The sequence below is a fragment of the Canis aureus genome, chromosome 1 (genome assembly GCF_053574225.1).
Source record: "Canis aureus isolate CA01 chromosome 1, VMU_Caureus_v.1.0, whole genome shotgun sequence".
Lineage (NCBI taxonomy): Eukaryota > Metazoa > Chordata > Mammalia > Carnivora > Canidae > Canis > Canis aureus.
The window spans coordinates 82,050,001-82,077,965 of NC_135611.1; the positions used below are offsets into that span (position 1 = coordinate 82,050,001).

Sequence of the window (27,965 nt, forward strand, 5' to 3'; positions counted from 1 at the left end):
TAAACATTTAAGAAAATATTTAACCAAAAAAGTGTAAGACATGAATAGTGAACAAAAAATTGTTGGAACAAATGTAAAAAGACATAAATAAATGGAAGGATATCTATACTCATTGATTGGAAGACTTACTATTGTTATGATGGCAATACTACTGAAAGCAATCTATAAATTTAATGTAATCCCTATCAAATTCAAAGTACCTTGTGTGTGGAATGGAATATACAAATCCTCAAATTCATACGGATTTGCAAGGTACTTCAAATATCCAAAATATTCTTGAAAAAGTAGAACACGATAAAAGACTTGCACTTTCCAATTTTAAAATTTACTACAAAGCTATAGTAATCAAAGCAGTGTGGAAGTGACATATGAACAGACACAATGAGTCTATAGAATGGAAGGAAATAGAATTAGAGTCCAAAAATAAAGCCATGTATCTATGGCCAAATGATTTTCAACAAGGGTAACAATCCCCATCATTCAATGGGGAAAAATAATCTCTTAAACAAGTGGTGTTAGGATACCTGGATATCCACATACAACTTAATCAAATTGTATTTATTCACTGTCTACCCCACATACAAAACTTAACTCAAGGTGGATCATAAACCCAAATGTAAGAGTTAAAACTTTAATACTCTTACAAAATATAGCACTAGATTTCCATAATCTTGGATTAGGCAAACTTTCTGAGATATAACATCAAAAGCATAAGCGATGACACAAAAACCCCAGATAAATTATACTTTATCAAAATTAAAAACCATGCATCAAAGGACATTATCAAGAAAATGCAAAGACAAGTGAAAGAATGTAAGGACAAGCTAAATATCACATATCTAGAGTCTAGAATATATATTATTACAACTCAACAAAGAATAACTCAACTAAAAAATGGAGCCAATGAAGATGTACAGATAGTCAACATCCATATGAATGGATGCTCAGTATCATGAGACATTAAGGAAATAAAACTGAGAAACCATATTTCACACCCAAAAAAACAGCTGTAATTTAAAAGCACAAACAAGAAAATAAGTATTGGTAAGAATATGGAAAATCTGAAATCCTTGTACACTGCTGATGGAAATGTAAAACGGTGCAGCCCTATGAAATCCACATTGGTGCTTCCTCAGAAAGTTAAAGTTAGAATAATACTATAACTCAGCGATTCTATTCCTAGGTACATAGCAAAAGAATTTATACTCAAATCCACATTCATGAATGTTCACTGTGAAGTATTATCACAATAGCCAAAGGGTGGAAAGAACTCAAATTTCCATAGAACAGATGAATAAACAAAATGTGGTAAATACGTACAATGGAGTATTGTGCAAGCTTAACAAGGAATGAAATTCTGATATATACAACAACACAGATGAGCCTTGAAAACATTATGCTAAGTGAAATAAAGCAGACACAAAAGGTCACGTAATGTATGATTTCATTTATATGATATATCCAAAAACAGAAAGCAGACTCGTGTTTTCCAGGGACCAGGAAGAGGGGAGTAATTCTTAATGAGTGTGGAGTTTTACTCTGTGGTAATGATATTTTGACTAGATAGGGGTGGTGAATATTCAAAATTATGAATATATTAAATCCCACTAAACTGTACTCTTTAGAATGATTAATTTTATGTCAATTTTACTCCAACAAAGAAAATTCATTAAAATAAAATTAATTAGTGAATGCATACACTACAAAAATAAAAAATTCCCAAATCACTAACATACCAGTTAAAGATACTTGAAAAAGAAAAGTAACCTAAGCCTAAAGCAAACAAAATTTTAAAAATAAAAAGATTGGAAAATAATTTAATAAAACAGAGAATGAAAAAATATAGAAAAAGCAAAACCAAAGCTCCTTAAAAAAAGAAATCTAACTAAATTAAGAAATAAGAGCCAAGATTCAGAAAAATTAGGAATGAAAAAAGACACTATAACCAATCTCACACAAAGAAAAAGATTACATGGTAACACTAAATAACTACATGTCAGCAAATTCGACAGCTTAAATAAAATGGACAAATTCCTAAAAAGGAACAAACTACTGAAACGGACTAAAAAATACAAAATAAAAACCACAGAAAATCTAAATAGACCTAAGGAGAAGTACAGATTAAGTTCATATTGAAAAACTTCTTCCCACAAGCTCAGGTCCCTACGACATTACTGGTGAATTCTACCACTAAACATTTAATAAAGAATCAATACCAGTTCTTTACAAACTATTCCAAAGAGGAAGAGAACACTTCCCAGCTCATTTTTAAAAACAGTATTATCCTAATACAAAAAATACACAAAGCCATCACAAGAAAAATATAGACCATCATTCTCATACGAACACAGACGTACAAATCCTCACCAGTAAACCAAATCCAGCTATATGTGAAAAAGACCATATATATGACCAAAAGAATGTAGTTATTTTATCATGTGAAAATCAATTAAGGTAATACACCATAAATCAAAAGAATAAAGGACAAAAACTACACTTTCATCTCAAGGGACAAAGAAAATGCATTTGACAAAACTCTAATCAACTTCCATGCCAAACCCCCACCCCCCCCAAAAAAAAATACTAAAACCTCAATAAACTAGGAATAGAAGGAAATTTCTCAAAACTGATAAAAGGCATCTATGAAAAACCCACTCTTTCCATCATATTTAAGAGACTGAGCACTTCTCCTTAAGATAAAGAACTAGAAAAAGATGTCCTAAAGGCAATTAAGAAATGAAGAAAAGGTGTCCACAATGGAAATATAGACGTAAAACTATTTCTATTTGCAGATGCAATGCTCAAGTATGCAGAAAATCCTAAGGAATTCACTAAAAACTACTGGAACTAATTAACAAGTTCATCAAGATTGCAGGGTACAAGATCAATATACAAAAATCAATTGTATTTTTATACATTTGTAATAAACAATCCAAAAATGAAATTAAGAACATGATGCCAAGTGTAATAGTACTGATGGGGTTCAGGACATACTGCCCCCAAAATATGGTACCTTGGTATACTGAGTATTTTAAGTTGAAGGGCTTTGAGAAAATAAAAGCAGGAAGATCACTCCGATATTCCCCTACCCTCTCCCCTCTCAAACATAGGTCATAAAACACTCACATAACATGTACCCTCTCCCTCTCTATAGCTAGAGGAAAGAGGCATCCTTATCTCTAAAGGCAAAGGTAAACTGAAAAGAGTCCTAATGAACAGAGCTTGCTAAGTTTCCCCCAGTCTACTATACCTATCTTATGCTCCTTGACCTATCATATCCCTCCACAACTGTCCACTCTTCATCAGACCTAACACAGTCTACTCTAACTGGTTCTTTGGATCTACATTTCATTATGAATGCATTTCCATTAAACTTTTATTGAAATAAATCCGTATGCTTCTCCCTTGTTAATCTCAAAAAGGGTTGAGGAAACTCTTTCCTCCCATACAGCGTCAAACACAATGAAATACAAGAGAATATATTTACCCAAAAAGGTATAAAACTTGTACTCTGAAAAATATGAAATAATTGTTGAAATTAATGAAGATCTAAGTAAATGGAAAGGCATCCATATTCATAGGTGTTAAAAAAATACCACTTAAATTTCAGTACCCAAAACTGATCTACAGATTTAATAAAGTCTTTATCAAATGTAAACTGAAATTTTTTGGCAACAATGGACAAGATGATCCTAAAAGATACAAAGAAATTCAAGAAAATTAAAAGAGCTAAAACCATCTTGATAATGATACAAAACTGGAGGATAAACTTTCTGATTTCAAATTTTATTACAAAACTATAGTCATCAATACAGTGTACTACTGGCAGAAGGTTGTATAGATCAATGGGAATAGAGTCCAGACATAAATTCTTACATTTATGGTAAACTCTTTTTGATGAGGATATGGAGATCATTCAATGGAGATATAAGGTCTTGCAACAAATGTTGCTGGAACAAATGAATAATCTCATGCAGAAGAATGAAACTGGACCCCAAACTCACACCATATATAAATGTTAACTCAAAATGGGTCATAAATCTAATTTAAGAGATAAAAATGTAAAATTCTCACAAGAATATACAGAAATTTATCCTTGTGTCCTTGAGTTAGACAAAGACTTCTTGAGTCTTCATTGCAACAAAATAAAAAATAAACTGGACTTCATCAAAACCAAAAACATCTGGCAAAGAATACCATCAAAAAAATGAAAAGAAAAAAAATGAGACAAAATAATTATAAATTTCTTATGAGATAAAAGATTTTCATCAATAATATACAGAGGACTCTTAATAAAGAACTGTTAGAACCAAATAATGAAAAGACAATTCAAGTTAAAAATGGGCAAAATAAGTTAATATACATTTCTCTAAAAAATATACAGAAACAACCAATAAGCACGAGATGCTCAATATTGTTAGGTATCAGGGAAATGCAAATCGAAAGAGTAGTGAGATACCAATTCACACCCCTTAGGATAGCTGTAATCAAAAGGACAGGTAAGTGTTGGCAAGGATATAGATTAATAAGAAATCTTATACACTGACTGTGGGAATATAAAATGGTGCAGCTGCTTTGGAAAACAGTCTGACAATTCCTCAGAAAATTAAATACAGAATTACCATGTGAGGAAACAGTTCTGTTCCTAAGTATGTACCCAAGAAAATTTAAGACTTATTGTCCATACAAAATATGGTCTGTAAAATTCCATAACAACATTATTTGTAATAGCTGAAAAGTAGAAACAAACCAAATACCATCATCTGATGAATGGGCAAACAAAATGTGGTATATCCACACAATGGAATGCGATAGAAAAAAATACTAATTCTTGCTATGCTATAAATGAACCTGGAAAATATCATGCTACATGAAAGAAGCCAAATGGAAAAGGCCATATATTTTATGATACCTATTCATATGAAATGCCCTCAACAGACAAATTCTTAGAAATAGAAAGTAAATTACTTGTCATCATACAATGGAGAGAGGGGAGTATGGGGAGTGACTGCTAACAGGTATAGGATTTCTTTTTTTTAGGGTGTAAAACAGTACTAGAATTAAGATAATGGTAACTTGCACGTAAATTATGCATGTGTATGACATCAAGAGTGTGATAAACAAGTTCTACACTTTAAGATTAATTGCATTGTATATTAATTATATCTCAATAAAATTATTTTTAAAAACAAAAGTAGAATATATTCCCAGATAAAACCAAATTGTTGATACGGTTTCTTTTTGTAGAGTGTGATGGCTGACATTTTTGTTTTATTCTTCAGTGTCCTTCTACATTTCCTTACAATAGAGTTTTCTATTGAACCTTTATTACTTTAATAATTCTAAAATATAAGTTCCTAAAAATATATAAGGATACATTAAACCATAGTACCCTTACAAAATACCGTAAGACTTATAATCTAACTTCCAACCTCACACTGAAATATTTTCCTTCAAGGAAAAGAAAAACACTTACTTAATGGCTTGTGCTCCTGGTCTTTGCACAATCAAAGTGCTAAATTCTTCTACTACAATATCCAACAGCTCAGGTGTCTCTTGTTTTTCTCTTAGAACAATAGACATGCTTTTCAAGTGAACAAAAAGCTTCATGGCTTCAAACTAGAATATATTGAGAGGAATAAAATGAAAAGAAATATAAAGACAACAAAAACTCTTATTCATAAAGCTTATTCCTTCCAATAACCAAAAAATATTTTAAAAACAACCCTTTATATGTTAAAGAATCACCACATTGACACTACAAAGCACGGGCAATTTTTATTCTTACCTTGGAAACTAAAATATAACATGTACAGACCAGGCAAGGACAATACAATAAATAACATATTTCTGAAAGGATTAAAAGTAGGCATATCTAACTATTAAACTCTCAGGTATAAGGCAAGAAAACATCTTACTGTTTTTGGCAAGGTGGGATCAACTGCTGTTTCACTATAGCCAATTGCTTCATAGAGTAAAGTTTTTTCTTCAGGTGTCAACATCTCTTCAAGAACTATAATCATAAAAAAAGTGTTTTTGCACTCTTAACTGGTAAGATAAAACTAACCCACAATTAAGCTGCCTTATCAAATTGGCAAATTTAATTCTGTTTTTATACTTTTAAGAAATTAAAAATTTAATTAAAAAAAAGAAAAAGGAAATCATAAGCACTGAGTGTTAGGATGGGATTGGCAATTTTAGAAAGATTAGTCTCCAAAAATATAAATTGCTAAATATATAAATTTAGCAATACAAATTTCTAAATATTTGGATTAAGCAAGTTCACAAAATGACTAACTTAATGGTATTGTGCTAAGTAACATACTTAGCATACAACGCAAGAAGCATTAATATCATAATTTCCCATTTTACAGGTGATAAACTTGAGGTTTTGAGAATTTCAATAATTTGCCTGGGCTACATTGCTAGTAAGTAATAGATCTAGGATATAATCTTAAGCCCCTAAGTCTTCAAAGCTATGATCTTAAACATTTGGTAAGGAAATAAAAACCTTTCTAAGAAACAATTTCAACAAAAATTTACAATGCCTTATACCCTTGGGAATTTTTATTACTATACAACACACATTCATTAAATCTGGAACGTAATGTTCTTTTGTAAACATTAAGATAAAAAACTCAATTTTCGTTTGGTGTATACATTTCCAATGTTTTAATGTAATTTCATTGATTAAAAGGATAAATCACATATGATATAAATATATGCTTATCTTAGAAAATTTTCTACAAAATTTTATTTTTACATCTGATGATGAGCTGCACTAAATTAACCTGATGATTAACTGCATTACTAATAAAATGAAATGGACATACTTCCAGGTTTAACATCTGGTTGTTCTTTACTTCTTGGTTCTGACCAAGTCCACAGCCAACTAAACCATCCTTTATTTTCCTCTGAATCTTTTGCACCTTCTTTGAAAATCCTATATCCAGCTTTCTTTGCCTAAAATACATAAATTTTCAAATAAATGATAAATTATCCTTTATTTAGCAATCTCAAGAAAGAGAAAAACTACTTTTCCAAAATTTATTCCAGTGAAAAAACGTAAATGATATACAAACTGAAAACAAAACACAGTAACTACAACATTAGCCCAACATAAGAATTTAGGATTTCCACGGGACACCTGGGTATCTGCCTTTGGCCCAGGGCGTGATCCCGGGATCCAGAATAGAGTCCCAAATTGGGCTCCTTGCGGGGAGCCTGCTTCTCCCTCTACCTGTGTCTCTGTCTCTCTCTTTCTCTGTCTCTCATGAATAAATAAATAAAATCTTAAAAAAAAAATTTAGGATTTACAGGTAGTTAACCCTACTGTCTTACAAGTAATGGTAATCTCACCAACCCTCCTAAAATTGGATTTTTACCTTCATATGAATTGTTTGATAATTATCTAGCAAGAATTATTATTTAGTCAAAGTATTTAACATAAATTTTTTCACCACAGGATCTGTCTAGTTTAAATGGATGGGGCAAAACACTGAATCAATTTTCTTATACCACAAAGAAGTAAACTTGAAGAAGTAAACTTTTAGGAAACAGTATATTACAGCACAACATTAATAATATCACTGTTATCTGTCAAATCTACATGGAATCTAGATTTATTTTTACCAATTGAAAGATAATCTAGAATTACCTCAACTTCTGCCTGTTGTCTTGATATAGTTATATTAAATACATCCAAGGTCTTTTCCAACTCCTTAAAATATAAACAAAAATGTGTTTGAGTAACTTCATATAGTCTACACAAAGATTATAAAAATTATCAAACTTCAATATATAAGCTAACAAACTGACACAATAAGATATAATAGGATGCAGAAAATAGATCATCCATCAGCATAGTATTTCTGTTTCATTCTGAGAAGCCGTGCTTGTATATTATGTCAGCTTGAAAATTAGTAATGATAGAGTAACTTTCTTAAAGAAATCATACATGTCATGCACATGAGTATCACAGTAAGATTTACAGACACATACTAAAAGATATCATATAGGCACTGTTTAAAATGATTTTTATTTGGGTTTTAACTACAACTAAGGGTAAACACATTAGTGTCACTTTCAGGTAAAAACACAATTCTAAACCCTTCATATTATATGCACAGTTGGTGTGTCATCTTTAGTATATTCCAAGTAGATCCAGATACACTTAAACTTGTTTTGAAATTCTACACTTTCCAAAGCTTTTATGGCTACTGAAATAAACTAAATTAAACTAAATCTGGGCAGCCTGGGTGGCTCAGTGGTTTAGCACCACCTTCAGCCCAGAGTGTGATCCTGGAAACCCAGGATTGAGTCCCATGTCAGGCTCCCTGCATGGAGCCTGCTTCTCCCTCTGCCTGTGTCCAGCGCTCTGTGTGTGTGTGTGTGTGTGTGTGTGTCTCGTGAATAGATAGATAAAATCTTTAAAAAAAATAAAATAAAATAAATCTTTCATCATATCAATACATTATTTCCATGACCTCTTTTAAGAGTTTCATGCTAAAATCTTTTCTCCCCTGGAGAAGTAACCGTAATCTATTATTATCTAGAAAACAACCCTTCATTCAGGGTTCTACTATCCAGTAGAACTTGGAAGATTAAGGTTAAGATTAAAAAAAAAAAAAAAAAAAAGTAAGGAAATCTGTAACCACCCAAAAACACTCTAAACCCAAACATCCATAATAGTCTGGGTCTGCAAAAAGTCTCTTACCTCAAAAATAAAAATAAAACTCAACCTTGAGGGGGCTCCAAATCAGAAATTGGCCTAGATTCAGAATGGTTATATTAATTTCCAGAGGCTACCTCCCCTCAGTCTCCCTAAACTAAATATCATCCACTCATAAAGCAATCCTTTCTAGAATATACTATAATGCTATGAGAAAAGACTAGTATTTAGGGAAACCTCAACAGATAATGAAATGTAAAGTTGCTGGTAAAGACTAGAAATGCCAGAAAAATAAAAAGAAAAGGGACTCCCTGGGCAGAAAATTCAGGAAAGTTCATACAAGAGATGGGACTTAAGTAGAGCTTGAGAAGGAGTAAAACTGGGATAAACAGAGATGAGGAAAGGCAGATGGGACTTGGCTATAATTCCAAGCATAGTATGTATAAAAGAACAGGAAATTTATTTAACTACTGCCATTAGATGGTAACAGGAGAAATGAAGTGGTGACAGGTAACATAAAGCTTTGAAACTGACACACAGAAGACTGGAACCAATGTACCAAATGCTTTATAGGCCTCTGGGTTAAAAAAGTCATAATGTGAAGCTTCAAGTTACTATTTGCATGAACCCAAATCTCTTCAGATTTTGAGAATAATCTCCAATTTCAACAGCTCCCAGGAGAATATCACCAGAGTTTATATCACCCAACTGAAGTGAAGAATAGGACTACAAAACAGTCTAAGTAAAAGAGAATGGTCAGTAAAAAATAAAAATAAATAGGAAGTGTTAGTCACTAAAGACTGAGAAGTCATGAAGTACAAAATTTTTTTGTACTCATCAATTTTAAAAAATGCTAACCTCCAAAGCGATGAGAATTTCACCAGCTGGCTTCTTAGTTGTTATCTTTTTTTTATACAGGTCTTTATACTTCTTCATCTTTTGCCTGTGTTCTCTAATATGCTTCCATGACCACATCCGTAACCGGGGGCAGACATTTACTTCAAGAATACCATGTATAGCATAAGACCACCTAGTTAGAAAACAGAAACAAAACCCTGCACTTAACACCCTCCAACCAACAGTACTAAAAATAAAGTTGCTTCTGCTCCAAAACAACATTCATAACTATAGTACAGAGACTATGAAAATGGTGTACTATCTGAGCACTTGATTTTTCCCAGCCCAGTTTGTATTAAGATTACGTTATTAATCTTTTCTCTTTCCTGAGTGAAAACAAGCAAAACCACTGAATTTTGTTAGAAAAAAGACATAATTCTACAGAAGGACTATTAAAGTATTACTTGGCAAACAGCACTTTAGTCACCTGAACAGTAATTAAAAAGTCAACTAAAAGAGTAACTGCAACTTCTAGAAAACAGCAAGAGCTTAATAAACAGAATGAGAAGGCTTTTGAATTTTAGAAAGGGGCTGTATTTTATAGACTCATATAATCTGATGTTCAAGTTTAATCATATAGGTTTAAAGTATATAATATGAAAGTCTGAATTTTTTTTAAAAGACACTGCTTAAAAAAAAAGACACTGCTTGACACAAACTATAGTTTTTAATAATCCCAGAAAATTCACTTTTATGCCGTATTTTAGAAATCTAAAAAAAACTGGATCAAGCAATTCTACTCCTGGGTGTTTATCTGAAGAAGAAAATGAAAACACTAGCACAGAAAGATGTATGTTCCCCATTATTCACTGTAGCATTATTAACAATAGTCAAGATACAAAAAAAACCCAACATGACCATCAAGGAATGAATGGATAAAGAAAATGTTCCATACACACACACACACACACACACACACACACACACACACACAGAGTTGGATAGTGGAACATTATTTAGTCAGGAAAAGGAATGAAATCTTGCCATTTGTGACAACATGGATGGACCCTGAGGACATTATATAAAATGAAATTAGAGAAAGATAAACTCTATACAATCTTACTTACATATGTTATCTTAAAAGACAAAAACCAAAAAACTGAGCTTATAGATACAGAGAACAGACTAGTGGTTGACAAAGGTAAAGCAAGGGCAGTGAGTGAAATGGGTGAAGGGACTGAAAAGGTTCAAACTTACAGTTATAAAATAAGTCACGAGGATACAATGTAAAGCGTGGTCCTAATAGTTAAGCTGTGCATATTTGAAAGTTGCTAAGAGATCTTAAAAATTCTAAAGAAAAAAGTTAACATATACAAATATCAAATCATTAAGTTATAAACCTGAAACTCATATGTCAAATTAGACCTCAATTTTTTAAAAATGTAAGTCATTTTACCATTCTCTGGCATGATAGTGAAGAGGTACATCAGGTTTGAATTTCCTGTATGGCAGATTTTGCGTCATCATATCAACTGATTCAAGAAGCTCCATAACACTGAAATACTAAAGAAGGAAAAAATTAAGCCTCTTTATTACATGTTTAAGATTTTTTTGTTCAACTGTTAAAAAAGTTAAATTCTTGACTTTTTAAAGGATGTTTTCATGTAACACTGAGGAACTTTGAAATACATTTAAAATCTTAGTTCTGCTTTTATCAAATTATAGCTCACAATTTAAAATTTCATCTAAAAAAAAATCACCTGTGGTTTATTGAACTCAACTGCTATATCATGTAACTCAACATCCAGATTTATCTTAGGGGCAGAAAAGTCAAAATCTGATCGCCGATTCATCTGAAGTTTGGCATTAGCAGATATGGGGCGAAACACTGAAAGATAACATAGATATCAAAAAAATACACTGAGTTATATTTCAAGAGTCCCAAAGTACTAAAGAGATGAAATGGAAAATACTGACTTTCATTTCTTATACTGTCTACTTTCCCAGACTGTCACACTGCTGTAATTTAGTCAGATGAACTGTCATTTAATAAATGGAGAAGATTCTTTATCTTTTTCCTACCTATAATTCATATTTTAAGTAAATGAAGACTATGTGAACTCCCCCTCAAAATACCAACGTAACCCTTAAAAGCAAGAACACTATAAAAGGCAAAAATAGTATAGTAATATAATCTTAACAAAAATATACAGTTTAAAAGATTTATATTAAAAATGCTAAGGGAGAAAAGATTTTATTTGACCACTGACTTCCATTACAGAATTATAATTTCTGAATTTCTGATCAGTTTTTTTTTCTGATCAGTTTTTATGTATCCATCTGCTCTGCTTTAACTTGTAAAAGGAGAGGTGAGAAGATGAATCAAAGTTAGCCCAGGATAACTTCTTGGTTCAACCCATAATCTAAAATGGATTAAATTCAACCCTTTATATTTAGTGCCAAAAAGAAAAAGAATATTCTTGCAGAGCAAGACTAGAAATAGCAGAATCTATATAGAGATCAACTATTAAATTTTGAGTTAATCTATATAAAACCATAGTATGTTCCTCTTGTTTTAATCATTCCTGAGGCACAGCACTTAATTTTTTTACACAGTGAGCAAATATATTCTGAACTTGTGTAGGACAAGAAGATATTCAACAAACAGAGACTGGTTAAATTCATCATGGTACATCTATAAAATAGTATGAGTACCATACAGTGAAAAAGGAGAAAAACTTACATATACATAAATGGAAGGAAAGAGTAAAGAAAGGGAAGTTTAGGGGCACCTGGGTGGCAGTTAAGTGTCCAACTCTTGGTTTCAGCTAAGGTCATGATCTTGGGTGTTGAGATTGAGCCCAATGTCAGGTTCTATGGTCGGCATGGAGTTTACTCCAGTTTCTCCCTCCCTCTGCCTTTTCCCCCTTCACCTTCTCTCTCTGTCTTTCTCTAAAATAATTTTTCTTAAGTTTTAAAAATGTACAAAACAATACCACCACTATTTGAAAAATAAAAGTATTCCTCTCCCCTGGCTTTCTTATGTTACGTACAAGACTGCACAACCCCCTATATCCTCCCTGGTTGCAATCTCCATCCATCCCTAGATTACAACCTCTCCTATCTCTCTCTGATTTTAGCTCCTGGCAACTCTAATTTCCAAGTGATTTCAACATACAAATTGATCTTTCCAAAACCATAGCCTCTCAGAGCCTTGTACTCTTCTAGATCTTATCATATCTATATGCTAGACCTCTCCATAAACCCAGTCTCCAGAACCTAACTCTCCTACCACCACCACCTCTCTAGTACTTCAATACTAAACCTTCAGATCCTGTGGGACCCACATTCATTGATCCTGTAGCTTTTCTCTGTCCTTCACCTCTGCTTCCTATTCTCAGTTCCCTCTCTTCACTATTAAAATTCTATGACCAGTAATTTAATCATTCCCCTGAATTCACTCTTCACTCCTCTGTCTTCTCACTTTGTCAGTACTTACCAGGCGAAACCCTTATTCTGGATAAAAACCCCCTCCATTTACTCTACATACCTGTAACCTACCTGAGAAGTTGAACTTGGTTGGGGAGAAAAAAACAAAAACACAATCACATGGATTGGTCTCACTTTAATATCATAAATCCCAAAGGTCCTCAATGTTGCTGAGCAATCATAAAATATTTAGTTCAGGATAGGCCAAATGCATAACACACTGTGTTTTTGTACAACCGGTGAACCAGGAATGATTCTTATACCTTTACAGGGTTGTTTAAAAGAAGCAAAGGAAAATATGTGACAGAGACTTCAAACTGAAAAATATTTACTACGTAGCCCTTTATAAAAAAATTAAAAATTGCTCAACCCCTATTCTAGGCCAGTGACTCTCAAAATCTGTAATTAATCAAAATCATCAAACTCACCAGGAAAGCTTATTAAAACATAGATTTTCAAGGCTCACTCTCAGAGAATCTGATTCAGATATGTCTGGAATAGACCTAGGATTTCTATTTCTAGTAAGTTTCCAGTAGTCTGAACGACGCTTCGAAAACACTACTCTAGTCAATTCACTCTCTTGTTTATCTACATGACTATTTCATAGCCTCTCCTCCCTCCAAAATCCCCAGTACCTCAGATATTAAAAAATAAAAGCTCCATAAACTCCTACCCAGTAGAAGTCCTAATACCCAGTAGTAGGACTTCTCTCTTATACCTAAAATCTGTCTCATAAATGAACTAATCACGTTCATTTCCTCTGTGCAGCAAAGCACTCCACTTGCACATGAGATTCTATCTCCTCCTACCCATATGTCATAAAGAAATCATCCTTTCTCTCTCTTCCTTCATTTTTCATGTTCTATAGATCCTTTCCATCTTATAAATAAGCTGTTGTCTCTCTCCCATTAAATAAAAAACAAACAAAAAGAAGCCTTCTCTCCCTAGCAGGTATATACCAGTTATCAGTTTATTGTCTGTGAATTGCAAATTCACCCTAGGTTACCTCCTCTAAAAACTGAATTTGGGCCCTTTAAATATTCTTTTCTTTACCAGGTAGCATAGTGTTAGACATTGGAGAGATACTGCAGGAGGAGTTATGCTTCCTGGTTCTGATGTGCTCATTTCAGACTCCTGAAAGTGCCAGGGCTTTTCCACAGCTCAGATCCTACAAAGTGACTCATACGAAAGGCAGCTCCTCCACTGTCCAGCTCCTACAGCACAACAGGTTTCTTCAGCACCAGCTTGCTGAGTGCATGGCAGCTAGGCAGCAGTTTTGCAGGGAAGTGCCTCCTCTGAGACAATGCTCCATGAGAAATGCTAGTTTCTGAGGGCAAATGTCCAAGAAGTTTAGAGGCACAGCACCACAAAGACTTTCCCAGCAGTCAGTGAGCCCTAGTCATGTCCTTTTTCCAATAAGGTCTAGATCTCAGTGCTGAGGCAGGCAGACTCTGTTCTTTGGGCACTCCATCTCTGTCCTTGGGTAGGGGTAGTTCTTCCTATTATTCCTATACTCTTTAGAGTTCTACTTTTTATTAGCCAATCTCTTGTTACTCCAATCCTGTGACAGTATTTCTATTAAAATTCCTCTGTGCAAACTACTGTGTAGTTTCTCACTCATCAGGCTGTCATTAATGCAGCAGGAAATGACAGTAGGGCAAAGGAGAAATAAGTCAAACCTAGAGTGATAGGAGAACCAATAAGACACGGTAGGCAATCTCATCTGTTCTCAATGTTTCCCCTTCAGGAAAAAAATCTAGAAAATAAAATACCCATTTCCTGGCTTTGAATTGGTTTCAAGAGTGAAACAATGATTTCAAGATATGACAACAAGAGTCACATCAAGGGCGCCCAGGTGGCTCAGTTGGTTGAGCACCCAACTCTTGGTTTGGGCGCAGGTCACAATCTTGGGTGGTGAGCTCAAGCCTGCTTTTTTTTTTTGGCTCCAGATTCTCTCCCACCCTCTGTGCCTCCCCCAGCTCATGTACATGATGAGCTCTCTCGCTCTCTGTCAAATCTTTAAAAACAAACAAACAAAAAAAAAAAACACTTCAGGAAATTAACAAAGTATAATCATAAAGGCAGAAGAATATAGCAAAGAATCACTGGTTGATAACATCAAACAACTAAATCCAATAAATAAACTATCCACCCATCAATCAGAATTTATCGAGTGCCTATACAGAGTAAAAGAAAACAGTACTTCTTTCAACTCAAAATTTTAGTTGCTCATTTCTGATTATAAAAGTACTACACATTCATTTCTGAAAACTTGGAACCAGAAAAAAATGTGAAGAAAAATTTTAAATATACATTTTTAAAATAACAAGATAACACTACGGACTATAGCAGCTAGCCTTATTAAATTGTATTTGCCATGTAAAACATCTTTAAAAGATTATAACTAAATAAAACTTAGAGATTTACCACATTTATTACATTCTCTCTTATAAGGCATTTTTCTTTCCTATAGTTTCAAAAAATAGCAAAAAGGTCCCCAACAATGAATGGCATAGAACTGGGTTTTTGTGTATATTACTTTTAATTATACGACAAAACTAACATGAAACATCACAGTAACATTATCAATGTTCATTTAAAATTTATACCAATTATTTTAATTGCACTTCTTATTTTATAAAATGTACTTACCAAAATCATAACCTTCTGGAACAGTATTGTCAGTGACAATACCATTCTTCAAGCTGTCCTATTAAAAGACAAACTGTTTTTATTTACATTCATGCCAATATATCCTTATTAGACAAAATCCTACATACAAAATCCTTACATACCAAAGTTTTAAAGCAATTTAAAAAATAAACAACTGAAACTTAGGAGGACTTAGCTATGAAAAATATTAAAGTGGTAAGACAATATCCCATTAAATTAGTACTATTTAAGAATGATCTGAAACTATTTAGATATGTAGTATGTTTTTACATATTTGTATACAAGCACATTTTATATATGTACATATCTGTATACATATTTGTACAAGCACATATATAAAATGTGCTTGTATACAAAACTCAATATCCACTTACGATAAAGAATCTCAAGAAAGTGGTATAAATATACCTTAACCTCATAAAGACCATATATGAAAATCCCACAGCTAACATGCTCAACATTAAAAACTGAAAGCTCTGGGATGCCTGGGTGGCTCAGTGGTTGAGCATCTGCCTTTGGCTCAGGACGTGATCTCGGATTCCCGGGACCGAGTCCCACATTGGGCTCCCTGCACGGAGCCTGCTTCTCCTCCCTATGCCTGAGTCTCTGCCTCTCTTTCTGTGTCTCTCATGAAAAGGTAAATAAAATCTTAAAACAAACAAACAAAAAAACCTGAAAGCTCTTCCTCTAAGATCAGGAGCAAGACAAAGATGCCCACCCTTACCACTTTTATTCAGCATAGTATTACAAGACCTAGCCAGAGCAATTAAGAATAAAAGACATCCAAACTGGAAAAGAAGTAAAACTGTTACTATTTGTACAGGACATAACACTCTATAGAAAACTCTATAAAGACTCCACCAAAAACTGTCAGAACTAATAAATGAATTCAATAAAATTGCAGTATACAAAATTAACATACAAAAATCTACTAAATTTCTGTACACTGATGCAGTAACAGAAAAAGAAATCAAGAAAACAATCCAACTTACAATTACATCAAAAAAAAATAAAATACCTAGGAATAAATTTAACCAAGGAAGTCAATCAGGGAAAGATAAATACCATCCGATTAGACTCATGTATAATTTAACAAAAGTGGTGAAAAGAAAAAGGGGAGGCAAGCCATAAAAGATTCTTAAACACAGAGAGCAGAGGGTTGTTAGAGGGAAGGTGGGCAGGAGATGGGCTAAATAGGTGATGAGGAATAAGGAGGGCACTTGTCCTAATGAGTACTGGGTGTTGTAAGCAATAAGTCATTAAATTCACTTCTGAAACCAGTATTACACTATATCTTAACTAACTAGAAATTAAATAAAAACTTTTAAAAAAGAAAATTAACTGAAACTATTATAAAGACATTTGTTACTCACATTTTGTAGCTTTAGGTAATTAAAACAATAAAACTAAAAGTATTTTAAATAAAAAAAAAAAAATTCAACCAAGGAGGTGAAAGCTTTGTATACCAAAAACCGTAAGATACTGAAAAGAAATTGAAGATGCAAAAAATTGGGAACACATTCCACGATCTATATTGCAAGAAATAATCCTGTTAAAAAGTCCATACTACCCAAAGAAATCTACAAATTCAATGCAACCTCAATCAAATTTCCTATGGCGTTATTCACAAAAACAGAACAAATGATCCTAATGTATATATGGAACCACAAAAGATCCTGAATAACCAAAGTATCTTGATATATGGTCAATTAATTTACAACAAGCCAAAAATATACAATGGGGGAAAAAACATACAAGCCAAAAAATCTTCAATATGTGGTATTTGGAAAACTGTACAGCCACATGCACAAGAATGAAACTGGACCACTACCTTAAACCATACACAACAATTAATTCCAAGTAGATTAAAAGACTTGACTGTAAGCCCTGGAACCATAAAATTCCTAAAAGAAAACATAGGCAGAAGTCTCCTTCAAATTGGTCTCGATGATATAATTTGGATCTGACACCAAAAGTCAAGTCAACACCAACAACAACAAAAAAGTCAAGTCAACAAAAAAGTAAACAAGTAGAACATCAAACTAAAGTTTCTGCACAGCAAAGGAAACCAACATAATACAAAGGCAAACTACTATATAGAAAATATTTGCAAATAATTTTCTGATAAGGGGTCAATATCCAAAATACACAGACAACCCAATATCAGAAAAACAATCCAATTTAAAAATGGGAGAGGATGGTACGCCTGGGTGGCTCAGCGGTTGGGCGCCTGCCTTTGGCTCAGGTCATGATCCCCAGATCAGGGATTGAGTCCCACATCGGGCTCCCTGCGAGGAGCCTGCTTCTCCCTCTGCCTGTGTCTCTGCCTCTCCTCTCAATCTGGGTTTCTCATGAATAAATAAATAAATCTTTAAAAAAAAAAATGAGAGAGGAACTCTCTATCTATTTTTCAAACAGATATCCAACAGGTACATGAAAAGGTACTCAACACCACTAATCATCAGGGGAATTGGAAACCAAAAGCATGAGATATCACCTAACACCTGTCATAATGGTTATTATAAAAAAAAAAAAAACCCTCAAGAAATAACAAGCAATACCAAGGATGTGGAGAAAAGGAAATTCTTATGCACTGTTGATAGAAATGTAAACTGATACAATCTTCATGGAAAACAGTATGGAGAGTCCTCAAAAAATTAAAAGGACTACAATACAATCCATTCTGAATATTTATTCAAAGAAAAGCAGGAACTAGAAAAGATACATGCACCTCCATGTTCACTGCAGCATTAATTGTAATAGCCAAGATATGGGAACAACCTAAATGTCCATTGATTAAGGAACATGTAAATAAAATATACTGTATATAGAAATAATATATATATTTATATATATAATATATATTTATATACTGGAATATTATATGTAATATATAATATATATTGAAATATATTTATATGTATTTATAAAAATATATATTTATATATTGGAATATTATCCAGCCGTTAAAAAGAAGGAAATCTTACCACTTGCAATAAGGATAAGCCTTGATGGCATTATGCTAAGTGAAATAAGTCAGACAAGTATTACACATATGTGGAATACTTAAAAAAAAAAAAAAAGGCCAAACTCATACAGAGAACAGACTGGCGGTTGTCAGAGGTCAAGTAGGAGATATGCAAAATGTGTAAAGGGAAGTCAAAAGATTAAGAACTTCTAGTTATCCAGTAAGTCAGTCATGGGGTATATATAATATACGGCATGGCAACTATAGTTAACTATACTACACTGCATATTTTAGCATTGCTAAGAGAGTAAATCTTAAAAGTACTCACCAAAAGAAAAAAAATTCTGTAATTAACTATGTACGATAATGGATATTAAACTTCTCGTGATCATTTCACATTACATACAAATACTGAACCATTATGGTGTACACATAAAACTTATCCTAATGCTGCATGTCAATTATACAAAAAAAAAGATGTTTGTATGTTTATACATGTTTGTGTATAGGCACACATATACATTCACCTATTTCTGTAAATGCTAATGGATTTTGCCTAGGAAAAAAGACCACAGGCTATAGTATGTTAATAAACAATAATGAATAAAACCTTATGCAAAATATGCTACCAACAAAGGTATACATGCACATATCAAAAAGATTTACTTACCAGTGATTCGTCATAATCATTAAGGTAAAACAGCCGAGACTTCACATTCCAATAGGCAAAAAGGTTATCCAATCGGACTAACTGAAAATAAATCACGTTTATTACATCTCATTTCCTTTAAAGGATCTTTAATATATGCTATTTTCAGAAGTCTCAAACAACTGAGTACTGTAATAGAGTTAAGCAAATAAACACAATTCACATAAATCTTTATATTACCATTTGCCTTTCTAAAAATTTCTTTCATTAAGTCTGTGGGTTGACAAAATATTTTACCTTACGAACTAGTTTCTCAGTTTCATCATGTAAACATGGAACCCAGTTTTGATCAGTTGTCTGAAAAGAAAAATTAAAAAGTAAAAGTCAATTACATGTGAAATGGCAGACTGATAAACCATACCAACCGTGCCCTCCAACCGTGCCCTTAACCAATTTCCCATAAAAATGTCCCTGAAAACATTCAGTGGAAGAATATTAACCACAAGAAAGCCTCTGCTTTCAAGGAGCTCACTGTTGACTGAAAAAACATAAAAAAACAATCACAAACAGTTAAGTGCCACCCTAGAGGTTAAATACACAGTTCTCAGAATAAGGTAGGAGCCTCAAACTCAGAGGTGTAATGGAGAAAGTGATGTCTAATATATGACATATGAAAAGAAATTTTTTATTTTAAAGTCAGTAGGGAATGTCTCCGAGTAGGAAAATATGCAAACATGCAAAATATTCAGGGAACTGAAGAAGCCCAGTATGGCCAGAGAACATAAAGCAAACAAAGGAAAGAGGTAAAACCAGATGTTACCTGGGGTCAGATTACAAAAGGACTATAAACTATTTTAAAACAAAATTATTGGCTTTATTCCAATAGCAATGAGAAGCCACTGAGGTGAATAAAGTGTTTAGATGCTTATTCTACAAAGATGGTTTTCATTTTTTGGTAGAGAACTGAAGAGATGACAACAGTGGTTTTCAAACTTGAGCATGCATCAAAATCACCCAGAGGGTTTTCTAAAACCTAGATTGGTGGGGCCCCCAACTTGAGTTTCTAATTGAATAGGTCTGGGCTAGGGGACCAGTTTCCAAGGTCTCTCAAAGGTAATGGTCAACACCACTGCAGTCACAGTTACCCACTACACCTCCATATTTTCACAGCCAATGGCTAATTCCCCATTCACACTTCTCAAACTTATAGCAGCATTTGACAGTTTACCCCACCCAACATCGTTCAGTTACTTATCATTTGGCTTTTCTTATTTATTTTGCTTGTAGTGGATCCATGTTTTAAAAAGAAATTATACACAAAAACCCAATGGATATAACAAATAAAAAGCAGGTAATGAAATACTACATAGCAATTAAACTGAATTATGTGTAGCAACACAAGTAAATGTCAAAAAAACTGTGATGAGAAAATGAAAATTTATATAAAAATCATGGAACATAGTATTTAGGATGTTTATCTTTGAGAGAAGGGTGAGAGTAGAAAACAAAACAGATGTAAACTTTATTCCTTAAGAGTTTATTTATTCTTTAAAGGTATTTAAAATTTAAACCACATGACAAATTCCACAACTGTCCGTTCTGGATGCAACCCAATGTTCCATAATCTTCTATTTGCTCCTCTACTTTAAAAATTCCTCAATTTGAGGGACGTCTGGGTGGCTCAGCGATTGAGCATCTGCCCTCGGCTCAGGGTGTAATCCCGGGGTCTGGGATCGAGTTCCGCTTGGGCTCCCTGTGAGGAGCCTGCATTCTCCCTCTGCCTCTGTCTCTGCTTCTCTGTGTGTCTCTCATGAATAAATAATTTTTTAAAAATCCTCAATTTGAAAAACTAGAGAAGAAAGTTCACCACAATATTGAAAATGGTGGTAAGGAAAGAAGCAATTTGTTTCTTTATGCTTTTCATGACTTATCAAAAGGTTCTGAGATAAACATTCATTACTTTTATTTTCTACTTATTTAAGAAATGTATTTTTTAAGAAAAAATATCCAATATTATAATTTGCAAATAATAGGCCCTCATTATTTTTTAAAGATTTTATTTATTCATGAGAGAAAGAGAGAGAGGCAGAGACACAGGTAGAGGGAGAAGCAGGCTCCATGCAGGGAGCCTGACGTGGGACCCAATTCCAGGACTCTGGGATCACACCCTGAGCCAAAGGCAGACGCTCAACCACTGAGCCACCCAGGTGTCCCATGGCCCTCATTATTTTAAACTAAATCTGAATATGAATCATTTTTGAAATGCTGAACTACCTACCGCCAATTCCAATCCAGCCTATGCACTTTCTATACTAATTCCATTCAGACAACTATTTTTGATGCTGGCATACATGAAAAATAATTAAGAATTTGATGAACTATACTGCACAATTAAATATGGTTAAATTTCTTTGAAAACAAAGTACCTGCATGCTGAGATTTTGAAGGGAAATACCAAATGACAGTGGGTTGTCTCGATTTGTGATCTAAAGAGGAAAGAGGAAATTTTACTCAGATTTTTAGTTAAACAAAATTCACTTTATAGAAAAAAGTTCATTTTCTGGGACATACTCTTATTTCAAACATTCAAAAACATTTCAAACATTCAAAAACCAACTTTCTACACCTTTTATTCCTATAGTTTTTCCTAATATTAATTAAAATACCAAATATGAATGGATTGGTGTAAATAAATCTCCATTTTTTTAGTTTATTAAAAAAAAAAGCTTATTAAAAAAGATGACTGACCTCACAGTAGTACTAGAAGTCAATAACTATGTAATTCTGAGAGAATACAGTATCTACTAGACATAAACAATCCAAGTCTAGCTCTATTGATTCCTAGACCAGTGTAGTTTCCGGGAGGTAAATATATTTTAAAAATACTTAACTGCTAAATTCATAATGCCAACTATCAAAGGTAACTGTAACATAGAAAGGCATTTGCCTTCATTATCTGATTTCTGAACATTTTAGGAAAGTATTATCAAGGCAATAAATACTGCAAATGAAAACTATTATTCAGAAAAGAAAGATCGGGTCATTTTCAGCTCTGTATCCTTCCACTTCTCAGTATCCCATAGGTTGACCATTATAGAGCAGGTATCAACAAACAGTAAAATATTTACATAAATATAAAAACAAGTTTCATCTATTAAAATACTTACATCATCTTCATACCGAATATGGATGTTGGAAATTTTCACTTGAAGATTTTTTATTATCTGAGTAATTAATTTTTCTGTAAAAGTGTCTTGTTTCTCCACTTGATGTTTTTCTACAACAGCAAATATTCTTTTTTTTAACTTGAATCAAAAATACACTGTATAAATATTCCCATATCAAGTTAACATAAACATGACCACGTTAAAGAAAAAAATCTATTTGTACACAGAACACTAAGAGCCTGCTTTCCCCCAAAGTCTTCCCTACCAAAGACTTTCAAAGACAACCACATACATACAGTTTTCAGAATCTATTTTTTAAATGAAACGGAAGCCAACTGTATAGAACTTAATGCCACTGAATCTTATAACTTCTGCTAACTATACCTGAGTATATAAAGATTTGGAAAACAATGAAGATTATTAGATAAGAATTATAATGGGCTTAAATTAGAAAAGCCAGTAATAGCAGAAAGTAGGAATGTTCCTTAAAATTAGTGATACTATCACAAGTTGTATGTGGCTCAATGTATACAACAGTTGAATATGCTTCTCCTCCTGATGAATCCAAAACGAAATTATAAGAGCCTTTCCTTTTCTCTTTCAAGTAGGAATGAAGGAAGTTCATCCTTGTTTCATTTTTCTAAAAAAGGTTTTAACCATTTCCAGCTTCAAAACTTTCCATGGGCATAGAAAAATAAAGGATTAAGGTTCCTAATCTCTTTTTTAATATGTCTTTGAGGGGTGCTTGGGTCAGTCAGTTGAGTGTCCAACTCTTAATTGTGGCTTAGGTCAAACATCCAGGTCCAGGGAGCAAGGCCTGGTCAGGTTCTGTGCTCATAGTAGAGTTTACTTGAGAATTTTTGCTCCTCTCCCTCTTCCCTTTCCGCTGCTTACTCGCTCTCTCCCTTTTCCCCCCACTCTCTAAAATAAATAAATCTTTGGAAAAAAAATATGACTTTGATAAACACAAGTTACGATCTCTTAACCCTATTTGAAAATGCCAATGAGGAGGCAGCCCAGGTGGCTCAGTGGTTTAGCACCACCTTCAGCCCAGGGTGTGATCCTGGAGACCAGAGATCCCACGTTGGGCTCCCGGCATGGAGCCTGCTTCTGCCTGTGTTCTGCCTCGAAGGAAGGAAGGAAGGAAGGAAGGAAGGAAGGAAGGAAGGAAGGAAGGAAGGGAGGGAGGGAGGGAGGGAGGGAGGGAGGGAGGGAGGGAGGGAGGGAGGGAGGGAGGGAGGGAGGGAGCCAATGAGGGCATCAGGGTGGTTCAGTGGTTGACCATCTGCCTTTGGCTCAGGTCGTGATCCCAAGGTCCTGGGATCGAGTCTTGCATCAGGTCCCCACAGGGAGCCTGCTTCTCCCTCTGCCTAAGTCTCTGCCTCTCTCTGTCTCTTTCATGAATAAATAAATAGGATCTTTTTTTTTTAAGATTTTATTTATTTATTCATGAGAGAGAGAGAGAAAGAGAGAGGAGACACAGGCAGAGGGAGAAGCAGGCTCCATGCAGGGAGCCTGATGTGGGACTTGATCCTGGGTCTCCAGGATCAGGCCCTGGGCTGAAGGTGGCGCTAAACCACTGAGCCACCCGGACTACTCTAAATAGGATCTTTAAATTAAAAAAAAAGAAATGAAAATGCCAATGAAAACTATCTCATTTCCTATTTCTAGTCGTGTTCCACCTGTACATACATGTCTTTTCCTCTAATTCAATGGCCCAGGAGGACAAGCTGATGAAGATCTATTTACATTCAAATCCAACTGTCAGTGAACAACAGGTTAGCAAATACACTCAAATATAAAAGGACTTTAGAATTAATAAGAAAACAAAATAGGGGATCCCTGGGTGGCGCAGTGGTTTGGCGCCTGCCTTTGGCCCAGGGCTCGATCCTGGAGACCCGGGATCGAATCCCACGTGGGGCTCCCGGTGCATGGAGCCTGCTTCTCCCTCTGCCTGTGTCTCTGCTTCTCTCTCTCTCTCTGTGACTATCATAAATAAATAAATAAAAAAAAAAAAAAAAAAAAATTAAAAAAAAAAAAAAAGAAAACAAAATAGAAGCTCTTTGAAAGACTAGGCATTTTAACCTTTGAATACCACCATATCCTAAAAAAAAATCCTTTGCTTTATGAATCCATTCATTCAATTTAAGATCTTCCTTTCCTCATCTAGTAGTTCCCTAATTCCTTATCCTGCTCATATTCCATAATCTATTATTTCACCAACCTTTTAAACTCTTATTCTTTTCCTCATTTTCCTGTGTCAATAAAGCTCCAACCCTGGATAAACCTATTTTCTATATAAACATGTTTATACCTTGCCAGTTGAGAATAGGAGTAGGAAAAAAAAAAAAAATCACACCAGAACAGACTATAATGACTTTACCCTCAACATCACTCTTACAACATTTTTCCACCCCACTTGTTCACACACTCCAGATAGCTATGTCAAAATTCTTTTCTGGTTCTCCTCAAAGATCTAACAACCCTTTCACTGCTCTATTTACTCTGAGGGGACCCTCACCTCCAACTTTGGAAGAATGGAAGTTCCTTTTCAGTAATCATTCCTTGAGGATCACAACATGCATGACATAAATAAAATGATTACTTCTTTATCTTCAGTTTACCTGATACTTTATTAGGATACGATGCCTTATTAGGATCTGATACATTCTCTGCTTTCCAAAACACTTTTTTCCCATGAAATCATAATCTCCAAACTTCTAATTATCTGATCACTCTCTTGATCATCTGTGTTCCTCTACTATACAATCATTAAATGCTGGATATCCTTAAGGCTCAGTCCCAGGATTGCTTCTCTTCTCCTACTATACTGCTGCCTCAGGGAACCTCACGCACACCTTACAGCTTGAACTATCATCCAAAGAGCTGGTAACCCACAATTGTATTTTAAAGTAGTAAGTGAGATATATTCACAAAGAAATTGATACATTCAATAAAATATAAATAGGACAATATAGCCAGAAGAAAGAATAGAAGAGAAAGAGGTGAGGCCAGTAATTAGGCTGAAGAGGTAGACAGGATTTATATAATATATATATATTATAATATATATATTATATATATATAATATATATATAAAACTTGTTATAATCCTATAAACTTTTCTGTATCATGCTGAACAGTTTAAACTTCCACCTGAAAACAATAAGCTATCACTAATGAATTTTAAGCATTGTTAAACATTTCCATTTTAGATCTATGTAAAAACAGGAGAGACTTCTGATTAAACATGGTGGATTATTATCTATTTCCCTACTTTTCAGTAAAACCCCACTAATGCAACAGTAAAGGAAAAAAATGTATAATCCCTAAGACCAAATATACAAGTAACAAAACAGATAAGAGATACCTTCAAAAGTTTAGAAGCTGAAATGCAGATAGTCTTAACCTACTTAGCAGAGATGAAGCAATTTGATCCTAAATGTCTATAAATGGAGATGCCAATGATAAAGATGACTCAAAACCCAGAACCCTGGCAAAATTCAGAAACTGAATCCTCAGAAAACATAAATGGTAGGAAAAGGATGATAATACAAGGATTGGTTAAGTCTGTGTAATTAGTAGTTAGACTTCCAGTACCTTTCCATTCTAGTGAGAAGCAAGAATTTACTGTGAAGAAAATAAATGCAAAAAAGATCTAAAACTTTCAAGTAGGTCTATATGGAGTAGGCTTAGGGGCTAAGCCAGAAGACAACATTTTTGCTTTAATTATGGGTGCTATATTACTTATTAACTTTCAAAGCTATATATATTATTTTGATAAGATGAAAATAATTTTCAAAAAGCAAAAGCCTGGGGAACCGGGGTGGCTCAGTGGTTGAGCATCTGCCTTTGGCTCTGGTCGTGATCCCAGGTTCCTGGGACTGAGTACCACATCAGGCTCCCTGGGGGAGCCTGCTTCTCCCTCTGCCTACATCTCTACCTCTTTCTCTGTATCTCTCATGAATGAATAAATAAAAATGTGTAAGAACAAACAAACAAAAAACAACCAGACGGAAGATAAGGTAACAGAAGACTTAGCCAATAAACGAACTAGATTTAACACACGTATAATATACATAACGATTCCACAAGAGCAGCATCTTCATTCTTCTTAGATACACTTAAGACAGTTTCCATGATAGTCCACATATTAGGACACAAATTAGGTCTCAACAGATTTAAAAATATAGATACCAAGCAAAGTATCATCTCAGACCACATCAGAATAAAGTCAGAAATAAAACACAGAAATTAAATTGGAAAATTCACATGTTTGTGGAAATTAAAACAAACTTAAAATCACCGATGGATCACAGAATAAATCATAAGGGAAATTAAACAACAGAGATATGAAAACAAAAATGTAGCATACCAAAACTTATGGGACACAATAAAAAAGTATTAAAAAGGAAATTTATAGCTATAAAAAACAAAAAGTTCTTAAAATAACTTACCTTACAACTTAAACAACTAGGGGAAAAAAGGACAAACTAAATCGAAAGCTAGAAGAGAAAATTAAGATTTAAGTAGAGGTAACCTAAATATAAAACCAATAGAAAACAAATGAGACCTGAAATTGGGTTTGTTTTGTTCTAAATATTTTATTTATTTATTCATGAGAGACACATACAGAGAGGCAGAGACATAGGCAGAGGGAGAAAGCAGGTTCCCCACGGCAAGCCTGATGCAGGACTTGATCCCAGTACCCAGCGATCACAACCTGAGCCAAAGGCAGATGCTCAACCACTGAGCCACTCACAGGTGCCTTGAAGTTGGTTTTTTGAAAAGGTCAACAAAACTGAAAAATATCTAAGTGGACTAAGTGGACCAAGAAAAAAAGAAAAAAGACTCCAAATACCAAAATAACATGTAAGAGTGGGAATATTACTACAAATGCTACAGACCTAAGAAGGATTATAAATACTATGAATAATTGCATGCTAACAAACTGGATTAACTAGATGAAAGGAACTCCTAGAACCACAAAACTACCAAGACAAAATTACAAAGAAATTAAAAATTTGAATATACATATAACTGGTAAGGAAACTGAATCAGTGACCTAAACTCTCATGACAAATAAAAGCCCTGGAACTGATGGCTTAACTGATGAATTCTACCAAACACTTAAATAAAAACATCAATCTTTTCAAACTCCTCAAAAAAAATTAAAGATTCCAAACTCAATGTATGAGGTCAGCATTGATCTGATATCAAAGCTTCACAAAGATACTACAAGAAAACTACAGATATACCTGATAAGTATTGATGCAAATACTAAAATACCAACAAATAAAATTCAACAGCACGTTAAGAAGATTATGTGCCATGACTCACAATTTATTGCTAGACTGGAAGGATGAGTAGATATATCAAAATCAATGTACTACACCACATTTACCAAATAAAATATATATATATATATATATATATATATATATATATATGATCATCTCAATTAATGAAAAAATATTTGACAAACTTCAATACTTTCATAATAAGGAGTCA

The 27,965-nt window shown here is 33.7% G+C and overlaps 1 protein-coding gene across 5 annotated transcripts in view; it reads right to left on the reverse strand.

Annotated features, from left to right (window-relative positions):
* Positions 1-27,965, reverse strand: part of VPS13A (vacuolar protein sorting 13 homolog A) — a 234,742-nt gene that overhangs the window by 180,187 nt on the left and 26,590 nt on the right. For 4 of the 5 annotated variants that reach the window (XM_077906342.1, XM_077906335.1, XM_077906353.1 and 1 more), the window contains exons 6-17: positions 22,455-22,564; positions 21,714-21,773; positions 19,585-19,644; positions 19,309-19,389; positions 15,650-15,707; positions 11,269-11,396; positions 10,965-11,071; positions 9,530-9,701; positions 7,658-7,720; positions 6,834-6,963; positions 5,919-6,013; positions 5,477-5,619 (exon numbers count right to left, since the gene is read on the reverse strand). In XM_077906342.1, the coding sequence (XP_077762468.1) occupies positions 5,477-5,619; positions 5,919-6,013; positions 6,834-6,963; positions 7,658-7,720; positions 9,530-9,701; positions 10,965-11,071; positions 11,269-11,396; positions 15,650-15,707; positions 19,309-19,389; positions 19,585-19,644; positions 21,714-21,773; positions 22,455-22,564 (1,207 nt within the window). Of the gene's footprint in view, positions 1-5,476; positions 5,620-5,918; positions 6,014-6,833; positions 6,964-7,657; positions 7,721-9,529; positions 9,702-10,964; positions 11,072-11,268; positions 11,397-15,649; positions 15,708-19,308; positions 19,390-19,584; positions 19,645-21,713; positions 21,774-22,454; positions 22,565-27,965 lie in introns of those variants that run through there. The other variant, XM_077906373.1, reaches the window with a different exon arrangement.